The sequence below is a fragment of the Lineus longissimus genome, chromosome 5 (assembly GCF_910592395.1).
Source record: "Lineus longissimus chromosome 5, tnLinLong1.2, whole genome shotgun sequence".
NCBI lineage: Eukaryota > Metazoa > Nemertea > Pilidiophora > Heteronemertea > Lineidae > Lineus > Lineus longissimus.
Window position 1 is genome coordinate 18,097,723 of NC_088312.1, and position 21,784 is coordinate 18,119,506.

At 46.0% G+C, this 21,784-nt stretch overlaps 3 protein-coding genes across 3 annotated transcripts; 2 read left to right on the forward strand and 1 right to left on the reverse strand.

Annotated features, from left to right (window-relative positions):
- Positions 1 to 1,476: 1,476 nt before the first annotated feature.
- LOC135488581 (uncharacterized protein K02A2.6-like) lies at positions 1,477 to 4,737 on the forward strand. Its single transcript, XM_064773223.1, has one exon. The coding sequence runs from the start codon at positions 1,477 to 1,479 to the stop codon at positions 4,735 to 4,737; it is 3,261 nt and encodes a 1,086-aa protein (XP_064629293.1).
- Positions 4,738 to 9,840: 5,103 nt separating this feature from the next.
- Positions 9,841 to 11,940, reverse strand: LOC135488582 (nuclear apoptosis-inducing factor 1-like). Its single transcript, XM_064773224.1, has 3 exons — positions 11,920 to 11,940; positions 10,682 to 11,101; positions 9,841 to 10,296 (listed from the first exon to the last, which is right to left on the reverse strand). Exons 1-3 carry the CDS (start codon positions 11,938 to 11,940, stop codon positions 9,841 to 9,843), a joined length of 897 nt encoding a protein of 298 aa, XP_064629294.1.
- A 4,985-nt stretch (positions 11,941 to 16,925) lies between these two features.
- Positions 16,926 to 20,927, forward strand: LOC135488583 (uncharacterized). The gene has a single exon (XM_064773225.1). The coding sequence runs from the start codon at positions 16,926 to 16,928 to the stop codon at positions 20,925 to 20,927; it is 4,002 nt and encodes a 1,333-aa protein (XP_064629295.1).
- Positions 20,928 to 21,784: the final 857 nt, after the last annotated feature.

Here is a 21,784-nt window from a genome sequence, read left to right on the forward strand (position 1 = left end):
GGCCCATTTACCCCCAGCGATCGCAACAATGTTTATATATTAAGCATGATCGATCAGTTCACCAAGTGGGTGGAGTGTGAGCCATTGCCGGAACAGACAGCGGCACTTGTAGCTGAAGGGTTCTTGAAAAAGTTTATTACCACCTTTGGATGCCCTTTAAGTATCCATTCCGATCAAGGGGCCCAGTTTGAAAGCCGGTTGTTTCAGGAACTCTGCAAGTTGTTGGAAGTAACAAAAACCCGTACAACGCCATACCACCCTTCTGGGAACGGCCAGGTGGAGCGTTACAACAGGGTACTCCTACAAATGATCCGGTGTTTCATAGAGGATAACGTAACCACATGGATGAAGAGTTACCATATCTAACCATGGCGCTGCATGCTACTGTACATAAACAGACTCACTTCACTCCCAATCGGATGATGCTCGGAAGAGAGGTCCTTCTCCCACTAGACGTGATGCTGGGTACGATTCCGCCAGAATGGAAGCTGCCAAACAAATGGGTACAAGAATTGGAGAAACATCTTTCAAGGACACATGTTACGTATTTTAAAGATACACCAATTTGCCTACGACAATAACAACTAATGTTTTCATGATTGCTAAATAAGTACCACGCACAATGCTGATTGATGTGATTTCAAGTAGCTGATCAAAATATACGATTTATGTTGAATTCAGAGTCGCCCAACTCAATTCATCACCCAAGCATGAAACATGGTGTCAGAGTACACGAACTGAACAAGCCCGCTGCACAGTGCATTGCATAAATACTGCAAAAAAATTCGCGTTGTAGTGACGTTATACCAGCCACGCTGAATTCGCACTACTGTAAAGCACACGCTGTCCCGTCAAGATGGCTGATCCAGCTCCTGCCCCCGGCCCTGCTGCTGCCGTTGCTGTGCCTCCTGCAGGGTTTGTACCGACAAACCTACCACTCCCTGACAAGTTGGAACTACAGGAAGGAGATATTGCCAAGAATTGGAAGCGATGGTTGAAAGATTTTAACAATTATTTGATCACTGCCAGACTACAAGATGAGAAACCAGAATACAAGCTTGCCCTGATGGAATCCACAATTGGTAGAGATGCATGCCAGTTGATTGAAGGTTTTTCCTACGAAGATCCTGCCCATGCCAAGGAGTTGAAAGTCATTTTCGACAAGCTTGAAGCTCATTGCATTGGTCAATTGAATGAAACTTATGAACGTTTTCAATTCAATTCGCGCACACAGAAGGATGATGAAAGCATTATGTTTATGTCGCCGCACTACGCCGCCTAGCCAAAACATGCAACTTTGGTACACTTGAGGAATCGCTCATTCGAGACCGCTTAGTCACAGGAATCACAGATTCACGCTTGAGAAAGAAACTTTTGCAAGATGCAAAACTGACATTAGAATCCGCAATACATACTTGCCGCGCGTTTACTACAACCGAGAAGCATGTCAAGCAAATATGTCATGATTCCGTGCACATGATGAAGAAAGGACAATCGCAATCGCACTCAAAAGACTGTAAATACTGTGGTAGAAAGCATCAATTTGGTACACAACATTGCCCAGCATATGGAAAGGAATGTTCGAAATGCCATGGGGTCAACCACTTTGCATCAGTCTGCCTGAGCAAGAAGAAGTATACACAAGCTGCATACAAGCCGAAACATGACTATGAAGACTTGCCCGGAAAGAAAGGGAAACCTACGGAGAAACGTGGAGGAAGTCGGAAAGGTCACAGAGGGAAACAGAAGCTACACGCGATGGAGCATTATGCCCAGGAATCTGCCAACAGTACAGATGACGAGGATGATTATCTCCTATCGATGAACGATAAACAGGACTTTCCTAAGAAATTATTCGCAAAGCTGAAATTGGGAATGCCTGGTGTTTCAATAAGATTCCAGATTGACAGTGGATCGACTGTCAATGTGTTGCTCCTCGATCAATACAAGCGCATTTTCAAAGATGACGACCTCCAGTTCCTAGAGAAAACCAACCCGCTGTCAATGTTTAATAAAACAGAGATACGCCCAGAAGGGAAGAGACATGTCATGGTTATGAATCCGAAGAATAGCCGCCGCTACAGAATAGAGATTATCGTCGTACCGGAAGGTATACCCATCCTAGGTGCCCAATCCGCGCTGGGGATGAAACTGATTAAGATCAATAAAGACAACATAATGCAGATGTCTACTCAGAATGGCGAAATACCCGAAGAAGTCCAAGAGATTCTCGACAAATACAAGGACGTCTTCGAAGGTGAAGGTCACCTTGAACACAAGCTCCACCTAGAGGTCGATCCAGCAGTAAAGCCAGTCAAGCTTCCTGTCCGAAAGTTGCCACTTTCCGTCCGAGATAAGCTGAAGTCAGAATTAGACAGACTCGAGAAGCTGAAAATCATCGCGCCTGTTGATAAGCCAACAGATTGGGTGTCCTCTATGGTAGCTGTAACGAAGCCTAATGGAATGATACGCCTATGCCTGGATCTAAAACCATTGAATAAAGCATTGAAGAGGAACCACACGTACTTGCCAATGATTGATGATATCCTACCAGACCTGAAAGACGCTAACGTATTTTCCGTTGCCGATGCCAGAAACGGATACTGGCATGTAGAATTAGACGAGGAATCAAGCTATCTAACCACTTTTTCTACTTTTTATGGTCGTCGGAGATGGTTAAGAATGCCGTTTGGAATCTCCCCTGCAAGTGAAGAGTTCCACAATCGCCTGAAAGAAGCACTAGATGGTTTGCCAGGAATAGCAGCTATTCATGATGATATCCTCATCTATGGAAAAGATGAAACCGACCATGATCGCCACTTAGAAGCCCTGCTACAACGATGCCGTGAGAAAGGGATAAAGCTGAATAGAGACAAGCTAAAAGTCCGCCTAAATGCCGTGCCGTTCATGGGTCACATACTCACTGACCAAGGTCTGAAGATGGACCCAAGCAAGCTAGAAGCCATTCGAAAGATGCCAGCCCCGCAAGACAAGCAAGGAGTTAGACGCCTATTAGGAATGATCAACTACCTTCAGAAGTTCGCCCCGATAGCTGAACTAACTTTGCCGCTTAGAGACTTGATAAAGAATGAAACCGAGTTCACCTGGTGTGAAGACATCCATGGGAAAGCACTCGAGAAGATTAAAGATGCACTTAGTACACCGCCTGTACTCGCCTACTTCGATCCAGCGAAGCCCACCACGATCCAATGCGACGTGAGTATGTCAGGATTAGGAGCCTCGTTGATGCAACAAGGACAACCTATCGCGTATGCCTCCCGCTCGATAACAGAGACTGAAACTAATTATGCGCAAATAGAAAAAGAGTTACTCGCGATAGTATACGCCGTCGAACGTTTCCATACCTACGTATATGGTAGAAGGATAACAGTAGAATCCGACCACAAACCGTTGGAATCCATCCTAAAGAAGAACCTGACATCCGCTCCCAAACGTCTTCAACGAATGATGCTACGCCTACAGCACTACGATTTTGAAGTCGTCTACAAGAAAGGAACCGAGATGCATCTTGCCGATACATTGAGCCGAGCCTACCTCGAGACAACAAATGGAGATGAAGCCTTCGAAGCAGTACACCAAATCGACTATGTCCCTATGTCGATTGAACGCCAAGAAACTATCCGTAACGCAACCAGCGAAGATCCAGCCATGAAGACACTTGCCAACAGCATACGTAACGGATGGCCTGAAACCAAAGACACTGTCCCGTATGCTGTCCGTGATTACTACAACTTTCGTGACGAGATGAGTGTCCAAGATGGTTACATCTTCAAAGGTCATCGCCTGGTTGTTCCAGAGAAATGCCGTCCCGAGATCATCAAACGTATCCACAGCAGTCACATCGGTCTACAAGGTTGCCTGAGAAGAGCCCGAGAATGCGTCTATTGGCCCAGATTATTCAATGATCTGAAAGCCTTAGCTGATAGATGCGAAACCTGCAGCACGTTCCAGGCCAAGCAGCCGAAAGAGACAATGGTACCCCACCAGACCCCTACTCGTCCTTGGGAACTGGTAGCCTGCGATCTATTCCACTGTGATGACCAAGACTACCTCGTCCTCACAGACTACTACTCCGATTTCATCGAAGTCGATCGCCTGCAGAACAAGAAAGCGCCAGAAGTCATTGGTAAACTGAAAGCCCATTATGCCCGCCATGGTTTGCCAACTGAAGTGATGACAGACAATGGTCCGCCGTACGACTCCCAGAAGTTCAAAGATTTCGCCAAGCAGTACGATTTCAAGCATGTTACCAGCTCTCCTCATTACCCACAGTCAAATGGTAAGAGTGAGAGTGCCGTAAAAGTCGCTAAGAAGATCCTGAAGAAAGCCCATCGATCCGGTGAAGACCCGTACCTAGCCCTCCTTGCCCAGCGAAATACGCCAACTGAGAACGTCGGATTGTCACCTGTCCAAAGATTGTTTGGAAGAAGAAATCGCACAACACTGCCTGTTCACAAACACTTGCTCAAACCACAAGCTCCAAACGACAAAGATGTCCAACATCGCTTAGGAACGAGACAAGACAAGAAAGCCAAATACTACAATCCGCACACCAAAGACCTGCCACCACTGAAGCAGGGAGACGTTGTCAGAATCCAGCCAACTGACAAAGGCCGTACTAAATGGGAGAAAGCCATTGTGAAAGAGAAAATTGCCACACGCTCATACAACGTCGAAAAAGGACTACGATGTCCGGGCCAAGGAAGGAAAGTTTGATCCTGGAGACGTGGTGTACAAGTTGAGCGAGGCGGTGAAGACTGGAATAAGCAGGAAATTGTGTCCTCCGTGGCGTGGCCCATTTCTGGTTGTAGGAGCCCGTCCGCCAGTGTACAAGGAAGGGGATCCAAAGCGCAAAGTATATGTACATCATGACAAGCTGAAACTGTGTCACGACAGATCTCTGCCAATTTGGTTGAAAAGGGCACGTCATGAGTTCTTCGAGGCTGAAGATGGAAGGGTAAGTGATCGGGATCAGGGTCCTGCAGATCCTAAGGTACCTGGGGCAGGTGCGGTAAATGTACCGGAGCCTAGGGAACAACTTGAGCCGACGAAGGAAGCAGATGTTGCTGACGGAATGCCTGCAGAACTAGTACCGGTAGCCACTGAAGAGAGAGATCATCCTTATGATTTCTTGGAGGTAGAGGAGTTGGCAAACCTTTTCAAGGAAGAACGGTTTACCAAAAGTGGCCGGCGACAGCGGGATCCGGCGTGGATGAAGGACTACATAGTTTAAGGACTCTCTGTGTTCGGGGTTGAGGAGTTCTTACTTCTTCCTCGTACATATGATATATTACAACTATGTAGTTCTTGTATTTGGATTCTCTGTGGACGAAGGACTGCACAGTTAAGGACTCTCTGTGTTCGATGTTGAGGAGTTCTTACTTCTTCCTCGTACATATGATATATTACAACTATGTAGTTCGTGTATCTCTGTGTCAACTGGTTGAGGAGTCATTACTTCTCCCAGGTATCATATGAAATTTGTGTATCTTCTGATATTGGGAATTCGTTAACCATGTTACCTGTAAATATTCAAAACGGTTTGGAAATACTCTAGTTTCGTCTTTCTAAGGTACCTTCATTAAGCCCAGGTTAGCCCGCCTCCAACATACAGGGCAAACACCATCTGGAACATGATTGGATGGCGCCGGGCAAGGCAGGGGAGTATAATGAAGTTCATCGGTGTAACTGACACATTTCTCGACGGGTCGCGTAATTGATCAGATTGTCCATAGTCAAAAGGCCTTTTTACATGGTGCGGGTTCGAAACGGATCGAGGAAGGTTCGGATATTTTCTACACGCACAAATGAGCCTTTGGTCATTGTGGCCAGTTTCTATCAGCGTGCAAAAAATAAGCAAACCTTCCTCGATCCGGTTCGAACCCGCACCGTGCTAAAAGGCCTAATATGACGAAACATGAAATGAATATCCCTTTGATGATCAGGCTTATCGACTGATTCAGTTGAAGGAAAGTGTCATTATACGTACAGGATGGTTCAAAAAAATGTTCACGTTCGAATCGGAAAAATCCGTACAACCAATGCAGAGTCGCAATAAATTCAGTCCATTTCTATTTCCTCCTCCAGAATGTTGACAAACTCAAGCCCAATTTCCTCCTCCTCTTGGTCTAGCTCCCGCAGTGGTCCGGCGTCAATTGGGGTTGCCCTGAACAAGGCCAACTCGAATCCACTCTCAATTACTTGCGGAGGTACAGCTTCCAAAGCCGCACTCACGATATTAACTACCTCACGCAGCCCAATACGTTCACAGGTCCCGTCATCTTGGGTGTTGTCATTTTTCCAGGCTTTCCACGTCTTCCGCAAATTGTTTTTAAAGGATTTCATCACGGCAACATCGAGGGGTTGTGCCAGAGACGTACAGCATGCCGGGATAAAATTCAGGATGCCTCCCAATTCTGTCACTCGGAGACCGAAATTCTCCGTGCGGTGCACTCTGTACCCATCCACGAGGAGAAGAAATTGATCGGTATCTTGTGTGGTGATGTATGGCTCGAATACTTCATATAACCAATGATTGGCAGTCTCATCCTTCATCCAACCTGTAGCGGAGGAGGTTATAATAATGTTTGCAGGCAAGTCCTCCTCTTGCAGGGCTGCCAGTTGTCGGACGAAACCAGTCCTCGGAAAAGTGATGTGCGCCTGTAACTTTATATACTCCCGTCGCGGTGATGGTAAGGGTCACCGTACAACCCAGCTTGGTGTTGGATCGTGACGTCCGCACGTCAACCGACTTGGCTCCCCTGGCGTTGGCTGTGTACAAAGGACGAGACTCGAACAGTGCAAACGTCTGGTCCATATTGAAGAGTAATTGCAAGGCAATCTGAAACTGGTCGATCGTCTGCGTCACGTCGTCGCGGAAGACTTTGACACGTTGGGCAGCGTCAGCCGGCAGAGTGCTGGTATTCTTATTCACTTTCCGGAGAGAGATCTTCTTTCTCTTCATGAATGCTTCTACCCATCCGGCGGAAGCGTGGAAAACGTGCTGTGTAGGTCTGGACTCTATGAAGCCTTGTCTTTGTTCGTCCGGCAACTGATTCCACCAGTCTTCAAAAATCGTCATAGCACTGGCTTGTATGTCCTGGATCGCAATAGGCAGCCTCCTCTCCCTCAGCCGCTGGTACCATTGGTAAACACGCTCCTCGACAACCGGCCATTGACCCACCAGTCGCTCTTTGACTGTCCTGTCCTTGCCGCGACCTTCGCGCTCTTTCTCTTCCAGGTCTTCAAGGTTCCACTTTCTCAACGTTAAAACTAGGATCTTGTAATGTTCGGCAAACTCGTTCATGCTTTCGACTGTTCCATTCAATAGCCCTGTCTCAAGTTCCCGCAAGTACGCTATTTTCTCGGATACCGAATAGCTCCTTCGCCGTTTTCTCAAGGGTTCTTCTTGTTCCATGTTGACTGTTTGTCTGGGGGCGAGTGATCATCGGCGTTAGGCCTTTATAGGCCTAGGATGTCTAGACATGTTTTTAATAGAAGAAAGTGACAACGTGTGCCATAAAGCCATGAAATAACCGTTTACATCGCGTCTGGCAAAAGCAAGGCACAGGGCCTACTGAATTTTAAATTTTATGAAATTCAATTTTCTCTGTAGTGAATTAATTTCACTAATTAATTTGGGACTCAATAAGAGGTAGGTCAATCCGATATCCACATCAAGTTGTAGGTCTGGATGCTGAAATGGGGCTTTCTTAACGAGACATTAAAATGTTGAAGATTGTTTTTCTGGCACACTCTGTATGAATCAACCCATTTGCCGATTTTGGAATAAACCCTTGAATGAAACTGACATTTCCTGGGACATGTGCATTGACCGTCTCGTCGCAGCCGGTGCAAACCTCATGCAGTTCGGCCATTCACATTGGTCAGTGATGTTGAATAGAACTGAATGATCCATTGTAATGGTAACTTGGGGCTGAGGCCTAAATACCGGCATGAATGTATGGAAGGTACCTTAGAAAGACGAAACTAGAGTATATGAGGCGTATGTACAACGAAAACAAGACTTGTTGTTGGTACGTGTTGTGGTTTGAGTGCTTGAGTTCGGCATTTGTTTAATTTTGGTTGGTATCAGTTTATGTCGGTTCAATTACGTTTGCTTCTTATTTCTTTAGTTGCTATCGGGAAGTAAGCTTCTAATTTTATTATACTTGGTAAAACAATATGTAATGGCTACTGATCACATGGTTATTATGTTGTCACTGGACGCTGCTGCCTTTGTTAATGGCTTTAGTTGGAAACGTACTGGTTTACAGTCCTGCGTGTCCTGGTCAGAAATTGGTGAGTCGTGGATATGTTATTACCAGTCCTGGGTCCTTATTCACGAAGCTTCCGTAAGGACTTACGGTACCGTAAGACATACTTACGGCACCGCAAATATTTACGCTGTATTCACAGAGCGACCGTAACTTTGCGGATCCGTATGTCAGGACCGCAAATCTGCGTGAGGTCCTGCGCCGTCCGCAAGCATTACTACAGATATACCGATTTGTAATGGCAGTCGCATTGATAGTCGAGGAACAAATAAACAGGCGTGCGTGGAGGCGTCAGCGAGTGTTTCGGGACAGACTTCAGCCATTCGATATTTATGATGACAGAGACCTCATATCACGGTACAGGATGCCAAGGCATGTTTTGATGGAAGTGATAGATCTGATTCGTGACGAAGTCGAACACCCAACCAATAGGTCGCATGCAATACCAGCTGTGCTTCAAATCCTATGTGCAATCAGGTATTACGCAACTGGAAGTTTTCAGCTTGTTACGGGAGACCTCGGTAATATAAGTCAGCCATCCATATCCCAAATAATCTTCACAGTTTCGTCTGCTCTACAAGAGGTGTCTGCCAGGATAATTCGATTTCCGATGGACCAAGCTGGACAAAATAGAGTGAAAGAAGGTTTTTACAGTGATGACCGCAGGATCCCAAATGTCTTGTGATGTGTAGATGGTAGTCTCGTGCCGATCAAGCGCCCTTCACAAAATGAAGAGGCTTATTATGCAGGCATCAATACCCAGCAATAAACGTGCAAGGTGTCTGCTCCGAGGATAAAAAATTCCTCAACACAGTTGCAAATTGGCCAGGGGCTGCTCATGACGCGTTCATTTGGCGCCAATGCCATCTCAACCGGTTGTTGCAGAATGGTGGAGGAAACGATGGCTACCTACTTGGAGACAGTGCGTATCCCTTGGCGCCGTGGCTTTTGACACCAATTCGAAATCCAGAAAACGAGGCAGAGAGGAGGTATAATTCTCATCAGAGACGTATGAGACAAAGAATTGAGGGAACATTTTCGAGGTGGAAAATGCGGTGGTTGTGCCTACATAGAGATGGTAAGTAGTGCCATAAAACCGCTGTTGTAAGGTCTATACAGTGCCATCATTATCCATTAAAGTTTGGCTATCTTTGACTTTATTGTCAGGTTTCAGAAAGAGTGGACCTACATTAAGTATGTAAAACGCATTTGCATTTCTTTTAGGTGGCAACCTTACACTCCGGCCGGAGAGAAGTTGCAAGGTTATCATGGCAACTGCTGTCCTCCATAATATATGTGAGGTGCATGGTTTACCAGTGCCACGGGGTGCACCACCTAACTTGGTGGACGATGCAGACTTGGACAGAAACCCCCCCCCCCCCCCCCCCACTCTATCCAGATGATGTGGATGGTCAAGCTGTAAGGAACAGAGTAATCAGACAAAATTTCGGGAATTGAAGTATGTAATTATTCAATAATACAATACATAGTTGCAATACAGAGTGGCTTCCGCATACATTACTTGATAACTTTTGGAAGAAGGCTAGTGCGCACCCTTCTTACCCAGCTTTTGAAACAAACCTTCAGTGATGGCGCTTACATTGGGGCAGGGTTTAGGAGCATTGCTGATAGATTGTTGGCGAGTCATCAGTTCCAATTTTTTCTTTTCAATGTCAACAAGTTGCTCAAGAGTGGTCAGAGTCTTCTCTTCGACCTGCAAGCGGCGCTTGTCAACATCTAGCCGGCGGGTTTCAACGTCCAGCATCATTTCGGTTACGGATTTCTTCCCTGCACTTGTACTGTTACTTGTAGTTGGGCTTACACGGGGAGTCTTTTTTGGAGGTGGCTTTGCAACGCGAAAATCCTCGTCCTGGCTATCAGCTGGTTCATCGAAGTCGGAGTAATTGCCGAATGTCTGTGTCGGTGCCTCCATCAGCTCATCGAAAGCATCATCGGACTCGACACAAGCACGAGTTGCCGTTGCACTTTGACGCGAACGCTGCAATACAAACGATGTGACGTAATATTGACTGCCTATAGTGGAAATTATTTCGCCATGATGAGGTATAACTTCATTCTTGTAGATTTAAGGTTATATGAATACTTTGAATTGTATTTCAGCATGTTATCCAGCCGACGTCTGACCAAACATTACGCTAATACGTCCTTAGAGGAGGAATACCTGCTACCGCCCCCTTGTAGGCATTCAAAACTGGGTCAGATCGAACAATAGGCCTAGTCCAAGCTGCTACCAGAGGGAAAATGACGCACGAGATAAATGTTGTGATGGGATGCAATAATTTGATAAGTTAATTAGCCGAAGTGTGTGGTATGTCAAGGTTCAGTAACTTATGTGATTAAAGCTTATTTTCACAAGTTCCTACCTTTGATTCTTTCTTATAGCTCGGTAAAGCGGCGGTGTCATACTCGTCACGGTTGTTAATACCGAAAACTTGAGCAGCGCCCAGCATCCCGATGACACGTCGCTCTGTATCGGTCAGAGAATCGCTCTTGGGACTCCTCGGGACATTACCGGTCTTGCCATCCCTTGTCCGATCCTCGTTGGCTTTTTTCTTGGCACGCACTTTAATATCGTCCCACTTCTTTTTTACTTCCTCTACAGTTCGTAGAGACGGGCTGATGGCGTTTAACTTCCTAGATATTTCCAACCACGCGTCATTTTTTCTTTTAAGGGTGACTTGGTCACTGAATTTCGATGAAATAATCCGGTAGTTGTCCTCCACCAACTCGATGAGTCGATTAGTTTCATTGGGAGTGAAGTTTTTCTTTCTCGTCCTCTTTGGCTACGACATCTTCACGGCTTCAGAACCACAGACCAAGTGACTCTACAAACGTCTGGCCAGTGTATTAAAACGCATGCCGAAAAACTGACGAATAAGGCAATAAGATCTTATGTAAGAGGAATATTTGTCCCATTGCTATCCATTGATTATGCCCTCACAATTTTTAGCCGAGTTGCGGTCATTGCGCAATTTACGGATCCTTACATTTATGGAGTCGTTACGGGATGTTTTGTGAATACCCTTAACCAACATTTCACGGTCCCGCAATGCCACCGTAAGGCCCTATTTGCGGTACCGTAACTCAAAAATTTGCGGAAGCTTCGTGAATAAGGACCCTGGCTTTTCCGAGAGCTGGCCGCTGTCCTGCAGTGTTGTTTCTCTATGTATTGTTGGTTTGGGGAACTGGTGGCGAAGGTAGGTTATTACCAGCTTTTGCTACTTGTTCCATTTCAGTACTATTTTATTGCAGTAGGCGTCCGTGGTAACGTAATTATTATTTTGGTTGCGCTTGTGTCATGGTCTGGGTTGTTGGAGTATTTCCTCCGCTTTCAGGATGGAACCGGAGCAATTCCAGCCGGATTATGAGGACGACGCGCCTACAAGTGCAGCAACGTCTACAAGTGCAGCAACGTCTACAAACGCAGCAACCCCTGCTAAGAAGCGGCGTATGCGGTCCAGAAATAAGAAGTGCCCAATTTGCCATGTGGAAGTTAATGGTCATCTCCCTGGACATTTCTTGAAGTACCATGCACCATGGTTTCTAGGGGTTTCTACCTCGTGTTTCACTTGTAAGGTTCAGGAAGGAATTCCGGCGTTACTGAGAGCTCGGCACGGCTCATGTCGTAACATGACGGAGGGTGCATTTCTGTCATGGGTCTTTTCCGTGAACGCCGTGCTTGTTTTTTTTGTGAAAACACTTGAGTTGGAGTCGGTAGAGGATCTGACTTTGTTGGTTAAACGGGAAGGATTGTATCCTTCAGATACGCCAGAGGGGTTTGATTTCGTCAACTTTTCGTTCTTTCTTGCAGCACAATCTATTTTGTTTGGGCAAAGATCTTCTATAACCGTTTCACCTCCATCTTGTGCCCTGGCCTTGTTGTCTTGGAGGACCCTGTCGAGGCTTCTGTTGAAACTTGATGAGCGTAGGAGAGAAGAATTCAAGCATCTTCAGCTTGTACGTGCACCTGAAGATTTCCGATTCTCCTCCTCTAATCGATGCACACTTTCATCTCGATCAGATGTTTCGCCGTGGTCTCTCCAAGAGCCTTGGCCAGGTTAGCTTATTTAGTTCAGGGGTAACTAACTACGCGTACGAATCGAGTTGGAAGTTTCTACCCAGACACTTGGAAGAGTTTCCAAGTATGTGTTTTTCAGTGGGTGTGCATCCCAGGTTTGCCTCGGTTAGTTCGAAGCCATTCAGTCAATATTTGTCTGACAAGCGGTGTGTCGCCATTGGCGAAGTCGGTGTCAATTTCAGTGGTGGGTGTGAGTGTGGCGGGGACCGGCTTTGTTCTGCGTTGGATTGTGTCCGGGATCGTCAGGTCAGCTATCTCCGCACTGTCCTTCCGTTAGCAGTGGCTAAGAAGAAAGCGGTGATCATTCACTGTCGCGACGGCGGAGGTCAGGCAGCCACCCCTGAAGTGATTGGTGTTTTCCGTACGCTGAATTTGACTGGTCTCCGTGTACGTATCCACTGTTTCAATGGCACGCACTCGGAGCTTGCAGATTGGTTGGGGCTTGGCCCGAACATTTATATAGGCATCGGCCCATTGGTTACTTCGGGCGCCTATTTCCGAAGTGTACTGCGTGATGTACCCTTGACCCGTTTTGTTTTGGAGACGGATTCTCCGTATCTCATGGGAAGTTTTACCAGGTTGCAAGAAGGGCATCGTCCCTGTTTAGGTTACCTATTCCGGTCCTGCTTCAAATGAATGCTAGGAACTTTGGTCTTGTGTATAACATTAAGCTGTAGTGACGTAGCTTTTTTGGCGGGGGGAGGGGGTATGTGATTGTTGGGTGTTGTGACGTGATCGTTGCATTAGCCTTAGCTGTGACAGTGTGAGCTGATCGCTGATCGCTGGTTTATTTATTTATTTTCGTCACAGTCCTTGGTTATGCTACTTCGATTAAGTTGTTTAGTATTTACCTATGTGTTAATTGAACCTTACAGGAAGAGGGTAATTTGTCATTTTCGTTTTCTGGGTCATCTCTTGTTAGTGTGGTGTGTGTTAGCTTGTTCATTTTCATAACTTTGAGTAGGTTATTACCAGCTCAGTTTTGTTGATGGCCAGGTTATTATCATGCCAACTACTCTATGTTACCTCCTGTAGTGTTAAGCTACTCTGTGACAAACTTCCTGTTCGGCCGTGTTATTTGTATACCAGTTACTGAGGGGTGCACACCTTCTGCTTGGTTCACTGCGTTGGACCGCCTTAAGTTGCCGTATTATGTATATTCTGTATTTTGGATGTCTTGTAATATATTGTGTTCAGTTGCTAAGAGGTTGGGAAACTGTTTTTAGGTGGGAGGGGAATGTGGGAGTCTCGTAATGCAACATTTAGAGTATTGAGATCTTATAGTTTTGAACGTAGAGTATTAGTTTATAGTTTATTAGTAATAGGGGCCATATAAGTTGAGTCTCAACCCTGGTTATTGTGCCCAGATCTTGTGGGGGAAATCTAACCCTTCTTGGCTTTTGTTATATATGGAAGCTATTGTGTGTTGGGTTGGCTCTGGCCTGCTGTTATGTCATGTACATAGCCCTTCCAAAGGAGAGGGGAGACCAAACGCAGACACGAGACAAGTAAGACACCAACGTAAAAGACCCTGATTATATACTTAGAAGGAAAACAAGTTCTGCCACCAAGTTGTGCATCACCAAGTTGCAGCGCCTGAAACCAATGTGGGTAAGTTGCCACAATATCAGCTGACATGTAATCTACCGTTCCAGTACTTTACAACTACGTTACAAGTTTATACTGAATTCTTAGAGAATCCCGACTTGGGGCCTCAGAGAGAGAGACGGGCAATAGATGCTACTGGCTTGCTTGACTTCCCCCAAGTGCAGAACATGCTACATCTGTAGCGCGTCACCAGGTGACGAAGCTCATTCGTGTTTGGTCATTTTGAAAAGAATGTAGTAACTAGCCAATCACAAGACTGACTCTTAATTGATTTAATTATCTCTACCGAGATGGGGCTCGTGCGCTGTCATGGAAACGACCTCAATGATCTCAATGACAGAGGAGCCAGGAATAGTTTAAAATGGCGGGAAATAACCTGATTGCAAACTGGTAAACACATTGGAGAGGTTTAGCAAATTCATTATACAGCACTAAATCAACACTGGCATACTGTGAGGACAAAGAAATCAATGATTTTTTAGGAACTACGTACGGTTAGGGGTTGGCCGCGCATGAATACAAAAAACAGTCCCTAATGAGACCTCAGGGTTTTGACAATCCTACGTCATAAACTGTGTAGCCAGTTCAGACTTAATGAGGCCGAATTTGTGCCACTTTCTCTCATAAAACGTGTCTATATAAATAAAATTTGACAAATACTGGTGTGTCTTAATATGATTGTATTGAGAACTACATACGCAGCGTAGGGCAACAATCATTTTCGCGGGCTTTGTGGTGATGCGGTAGTCTTACAGCAATAAGAAAGATTCTTTCCTGATCAACATCCGCGGTACTGCTTTTCAAGATGGTGGCAACTTACTAGTGCCATTAAGCCATTATGAGCAAACTATCTTTTACCTGCATAGCCAATTATTCTGCTTTTAAATCATTGTCCTTTCGATAAGGAGTAAATAGGTTTGTCGACTATAGCAACAGACAATCGCGGTCGGTGGTTATCAAGAGGTCATTTCTATTTTTGATTCATGTATCATTATTGTTTTATTATCCTAAACGGGTCATTTTTACTTTGCTTACACAAAATATATGTAGCCGTATTTTCAGGTTTTGACATTACTGAAGGCATAAATATGATTTCATCGGTAATTGATCATTCTTAATTTTTTCAAGGCAACTGATCATGTATAGTATAAGGGGTCAATAACACACACGATCTACATTTAACAACACTGCATTGCATGCAAATCCATTGAAAACTCCATTGAAAATTCATCGGTGGAACACATTTCCATGCCCTATTAAGTTACCAAGGTTTAAATGTTCTTAATGATAATTAGTGTCACAAAAGCAGTCTGGGAGGAATTGTGACCATTCAGCTTTAAGGGTGTCAGCCATGTTGTTTTTAGTGGAGAGTAGATGTGAATTTTGTGGATAGGATACTTGGGTCCCTCTACAATAAAGAAGGAGTTTCTGTGGAGAACGTAGTCCTGTCTTTCTGTTGGCCGCGGGTGATGAGGGACGTCCGCGACAATTGGCGACCTCCCCAGGACGAATCAGGACGTCCAGAGTGCCACCACGTTCGTTATTGAGTCAAGCCGGTGAAACAGGCCTGGTGCCTATTGGTATATACTAGCATATACCCATGGAGCGGGCAAAGTTGAAATGTAATATACATTAGTTAAATGGGCACGATGATTGAACTACGTGTACATTAAATTTCTGACGTTACTGAAGTTTTATTAAAGGTTAAACACGCAATGAACTGCATTTAGGGACTTATTGCTGCTATCTACATGCAACCCCCAATAGATTGATTGGAGTACGCTATTTTACACAATGCATTGAGACCAGTGACAGCAGGTCCTGTTCCAAATAAGGCCCTCACATATTAGGCATATCACCTACCCACTCCCGTACCCAATGCCACTGTCGGATCAAAGGCAGGTGCATGGAGAGATGCAGAACACAATTCAAACTGACAACATCAGTCAGTAAAGAATAAATCAAAGAGCAAGCGCTGGCCACTGTACATATTTTGTCCATCCTGGCATAACTGTTTCTCGAATAGAACTAAAATAGAATAGGCTAATCATTAATCTCCCTGCTAATACCCTGCACCATGGACCAGGTTGTGTAGCACTACATACGTGCAGGAAGCTAATACTGATGTGGCAGGGAGAATATGCGTGAAGTTTGTGTATGCTTTTGAGAATGAGCGGAGCTCTCCAGTCGACGTGCTCTCTGAAAAGTTGTTATTTATTCTAAAACCACCAAGATATTCGACGTATGACACCCTCAGTGACACTCTTACTTATGATCCACACCTACGAAACCAAAAGTTGCGAGAATTCGACGCATTTTCGAGGCCCAATTTTGAAACAAAAATCGCCTCCTATTTAGCGGCCACAACGCGCATTATAGTATAGATATGCTGCAGCAGCTGCTATTTTGTGCAAAATTGAGTGAATGATCTTTCTAGCCTTGGCTATTGGAACCGGATCGGATTCATAATGGATGACGTGTGGTTTTGGAGACATTGAATGAGTTATGAACTGACTTAATTGGTGTTATTTTATGTGAGGTGGTAGTAGTCTAGTGTCCAGTGCGGTGTTTTGACAGACGACCTGTACTTATTTTGGTCGAAGGACACGGTGTTGTGCATCAAGTGTGTTAAGACGTTGGTATTTTGAACGGGTTTTACGATATCAGAGAGACGCGGTTAATAATTTTATGGTTTAGTTGCGTCAAAGGTAACATTGGCAATTTTCATTTAGGATTGATGGTGTCATAAAGACACTGGTTGTTGGTGTGTTGTGGTTAGACCGGAGGTGTAGTATATGTGTGTGGATGTGGGAGTGATTGATTCTTTTCAGTGCAGGTTGGTCTTACCGAGGTTAGTCAGTGTCAGACTTATTTCTTATCACTAGAGTTGGAGTGACATAATAGTCTATTGTCCGAGTAGAATGGACGACTTTAAGAAACTGATAGAAGCGGGAACTGCAATGGGGTACGCGGGTGAGGATCTTCAGAAGTTTGTCAAGGAGCAACAGGCGGTCCCGAGGGATGTCAGAGCGCTGGCCAGACAAGCTGAAGCAGAGAAGATGGAGTTGGTATTACGAGCCAAAGAACAGGAAGAGGCGCACCGGGATGCTGTATGGGAGAGGGAAGCAAGAGAGAAGGAAATACAGCACCGAAGAGACCTTGAACTGATTGAGGCGAAAGCAAAGGCTGTGACGAAGGGTGTTGAACCGAGGGCACCTAAGCCACCTAAGCTTCCCTACTTCAACGAAACCCATGATGACATGGATGCATACCTGCAGAGGTTTGAGAGGTACGCCGAGACCCAGAAGTGGCCGCAGGAACAATGGGCCATGAATCTGAGTGCTCTACTCAAGGGCAAGGCTTTGGAAGTGTATGCTCGCTTGCCGTCTGAGGATGCGTTGGACTTCGCGAAGCTAAAGGCTGCCTTGTTGATCCGATTTGAGTTGACGGTAGAAGGCTTCAGGAAACGGTTCCGCACCTACAAACCCGAGATGGGAGAAACGTTCTTGCAATTTTCTTCAAGGTTGAAAAACTACTTGATGAGGTGGATTGAAATATCCAAGACCGAGAAAACGTTCGGAGGGATTATAGATTTGCTGTTGAGGGACCAACTCTTGAATATAAGCGGTCCTGAACTTCGGTTATACCTGAAGGAACGGGCACCAGACTCGGTCAAGAGACTTACCGATCTGGCTGACCAATACGTAGAGGCTAGGGGTGGCAACATTATGAATGTGGTTAACCGACCCAGGGTAAGTGGCAGTGGTGTTCCAGCCAAAGAGGGACCCAAGCAGGCGACGAGAGCTGATAAATCGCATGGTGAGAAGCCAAGCCACTTTACCGGTAGTAAGACCTACCCCTACTCGAAGCGACCACTTGTCCCAATGGCAGAGAGAATCTGTCATTTATGCTCCAAGAAGGGACATATCGCACGGGACTGTACAGCAAAGGCCTCAGTAGCAGTAGATGAGAATGGTCATGAGAAAGAATCACTCAATACAGCAGTAGGATCATGCTGTATCACTACACCTGTGTATAGCCCGTCGATTGTCTCGACGAGTAAATCGGAGGAAACTGTAAAGTCCCCTAGTTGTGGCCTATGCATGCCCGTGACGAGAGGATTGGTTGGAAGCGAGGAGGTGAGTGTCCTCCGGGATACAGGATGTAGTGGGGTGATAGTACGGCGAAGTATGGTGAATGACGCTGAAACAACAGGGAAAACGCAACGCTGTATGCTTGCGGACGGAACTGTTCGTCTTGTGCCAACGGCTGAAGTAACGATTGATACGCCTTTCTTCAAGGGGAGGTGTAAGGCAATGTGCATGGAAAATCCTGTCTACGACCTCATAGTTGGAAATATCGACGGCGCTAGGGATCCAACAGACCCAGACCCGGGATGGTCACTCGTCCACGCAGTCACCACTAGAGCACAAGCCCAGAGGGAGGCCCGTCCACAGTCGACATTAAAGGTCCCGTGTGTTCCACCCCAAATTGGAGATGCAGACGACTTCAAGGAGGCGCGACAGGACGACAAGTCTTTAGAGTTGCTGAGAGTAAAGGCGAGGGATGGAGTAGTCAAGACGGGTAAAGGAGGCAGGGTGACCGAGTTCAAGCTCAAGAGTGGACTTCTGTATCGTGGTTTCCACTCACCTACAGTACAGAATGGGGAAGTATTCAACCAGCTTGTTGTACCTACTGGTTACCGAGATGTGGTCATGAAGTATGCGCATGAGACTCTCCTAGCAGGGCATCTGGGAAGCAGGAAGAGTGGGGACCGGCTCCTGTCACAATTCTTCTGGCCCGGTGTGCATGGTGACATTGCAAGGTTTTGTAGGTCATGCAGTATATGCCAGCGTACGACTCCGAAGGGACGGACAGTGAAAGTTCCATTGAGAAACATGCCTGTAATCGGTACACCATTCCAACAGGTGGCGATTGATCTCGTGGGGCCTATCTCCCCTCCGACCGGAAGTGGCCATAGATACATTCTCACATTGATGGACTATGCGACGAGATATCCAGAGGCGACTGCCCTTCGAAAGATCGACACAGTTAATGTTGCGGAAGCTCTGCTTGACATGTTTAGTAGGGTTGGGATACCACCCGAGGTGTTGTCTGATCTTGGGACACAGTTTGAGTCAGATTTGATGAAGGAAGTAAGCCGGTTGTTGTCATTCTCACAGCTCACCACGACTCCATATCATCCAATGTGCAATGGACTGGTTGAGAAGTTTAACGGGACACTGAAGTCCATGCTACGAAGAATGTGCTCAGAACGACCCAAGGACTGGGATAGGTACCTCAGCTCAGTCTTGTTTGCTTACAGGGAGGCTCCCCAAGAATCACTGGGATTTTCACCCTTCGAGTTGCTGTATGGCAGAACAGTGCGTGGACCAATGACCATACTGAAGGAGTTTTGGACCAAGGAGATCCCTGACCCTGAGATACGGACCACGTACCAGTACGTCCTAGACCTGAAGCAGAGACTGGAAGACACTTGCGAGTGGGCACATGACCAGTTGAAGTTCGCATCTGCACGACACAAGGCCTACTACAATCGTAAGGCAAGGGTGCGACGGATAAAGGTTGGGGCCAAGGCCTTAGTGTTGCTACCGACCAAGTCGAACAAGCTATTGATGCAGTGGAAGGGACCATTTACGATTACTGAGGTTGTGGGTGACATGGATAACCGGTTGAATGTACATGGCAAGGTAAAGACGTTCCACGCCAATATGTTGAAGGAATTTATTGCGCGACCAGAACAAGCAGCAACTGTTGCAGTGGTGGATGATGATGACGAGTGGGAACAGGATGGACAAGTATGTGGAAGGTTGCCTGCTTTGCACCCGAGGTTGCTGTGCCCTAGTAGTGAGACGGTGAAGGATGTTCATGTTAGTGATAAGTTATCCACATCGCAGAAGCAACAGGTTGAGGAGTTGTTGACATCTTTTAGTGATGTACTGTCAGACCAACCCGGCCAGACAACTTTGATCGAGCATGACATAAAGACTACAACGGATAATCCAGTGCGGGTAAAACAGTACCCACTACCTTACAGTATGCAGTCCACAATAATTAAGGAAATGGAGACGATGCTGCAGATGGGAGTGGTAGTGCCCACTGACTCGCCTTACTCTGCACCCATAGTGATTGTGAAGAAGAAGGACGGCACAAATCGATTTTGCATAGACTATAGAGCTCTGAACAGGATTACTGTATTCGACCCGGAGCCGATCCCATGCATTGAAAGCATCTTTGCGAGGTTATCAGGGAAGAAGTACTTCTCCAAGTTTGATTTGACCAAAGGTTATTGGCAGGTCCCCTTGTCAGAACGAGCGAGTATGATGTCAGCATTTACAGTTCCTAATGCTGGGCATTATCGTTTTACAGTGATGCCGTTTGGTTTGGTCAATGCACCAGCCACATTCACTAGACTTATGAGGATTGTCTTGAAGGGGAAGGAGGGTGCAGAGAGTTTTATCGATGATACAATCCTCGGGGACGTACCTTGGGAGGTTCATTTGGACTCCATCAGAGACTTTCTGCTGCGGTTAAGGAACGGTGGTTTGACAGCGAAGCCATCGAAGATCTTCATCGGCTATGATAGCTTGGAATGTTTCGGGCACACTGTTGGCAACGACATTCAACAGCCACATTGTAGCAAGGTTGAGGCCATTCAGAATGCTCCAGTGCCTCTGACGAAGAAGCAAGTTCGCGCTTTCATCGGCTTGGCCGGCTTCTATAGGAAGTTTGTTCCAAACTTTGCCGAAGTAGCTTTGCCGTTGACCGATCTAACAAGAAAGGGCCAGCCAACCAGGGTCCAGTGGACCGAATCACAGGATCGTGCCTTCACGACACTCAAGCGAGTGTTAACTGCAAGCCCAGTTCTAAGGTTACCTGACTTGAGGAGCCATTTATTGTGAGGACCGATGCCTCAGACCGGGGGCTCGGGGCGATACTCCTGCAGGAGGACGGAGGAGTGAAGTGGCCATAGCCTACGCAAGCCGCAAGCTGTTGCCTCGAGAGGTAAACTACTCAACCATTGAGAAAGAGTGTCTGGCGATAGTCTGGGGTATCCTCAAATTCCAGCGATATGTATATGGGAATGAGTTCATGCTGCAGACGGATCATCAGCCTTTGCAATATTTGCAGCAGAAAAGGTCTTCCAACTCGAGGTTGATGCGGTGGTCCCTATTATTACAGCCTTACCGTTTCGTCGTGAAGTACATCCAGGGTTCGGAGAACCTTGGCGCGGACTACCTCAGTCGAACCTCGTAGTCAAAGGTTTTGGTGTGATTCCAGTGTTACTCAAGTACACACTTTTTTTAGGGGGGACGAGTGTCACAAAAGCAGTCTGGGAGGAATTGTGACCATTCAGCTTTAAGGGTGTCAGCCATGTTGTTTTTAGTGGAGAGTAGATGTGAATTTTGTGGATAGGATACTTGGGTCCCTCTACAATAAAGAAGGAGTTTCTGTGGAGAACGTAGTCCTGTCTTTCTGTTGGCCGCGGGTGATGAGGGCCCGTCCGCGACAATTAGCGACAATGTTAGTTAATCCCTTTATCAACCAGACACATTTGTAATTGAGTGAAAATTATTTCCTCTTGAAAAATTTTTTTTTAGGACACAGAAAATAATTTTTGGGGTCAACATTTTTTTGGGCCCACTTTTCCAAATTGTAGCAGATCTGCTGCGCTGGGTGATAGAAGTCAAAAGAAATGTTGGATTTATTTCATTAAAAGCACAAAACTAGTGAAGAAAATAACAAATAACAACCGATA

Bases quoted from the DNA above. Each gene is read 5' to 3' on its own strand.
- LOC135488582 (XM_064773224.1), bottom strand. From the start codon at position 11,940: ATGAGCCGTGCCGAGCTCTCA. The intron at 11,102-11,919 runs GTAACGCCGGAA...AAGATGTCGTAG, and splicing joins TGAGCCGTGCCGAGCTCTCA to CCAAAGAGGACGAGAAAGAA. The intron at 10,297-10,681 runs GTAGGAACTTGT...TTTGTATTGCAG, and splicing joins GCTATAAGAAAGAATCAAAG to CGTTCGCGTCAAAGTGCAAC.
- LOC135488581 (XM_064773223.1), top strand. From the start codon at position 1,477: ATGATGAAGAAAGGACAATCGCAATCGCACTCAAAAGACTGTAAATAC.
- LOC135488583 (XM_064773225.1), top strand. From the start codon at position 16,926: ATGGACGACTTTAAGAAACTGATAGAAGCGGGAACTGCAATGGGGTAC.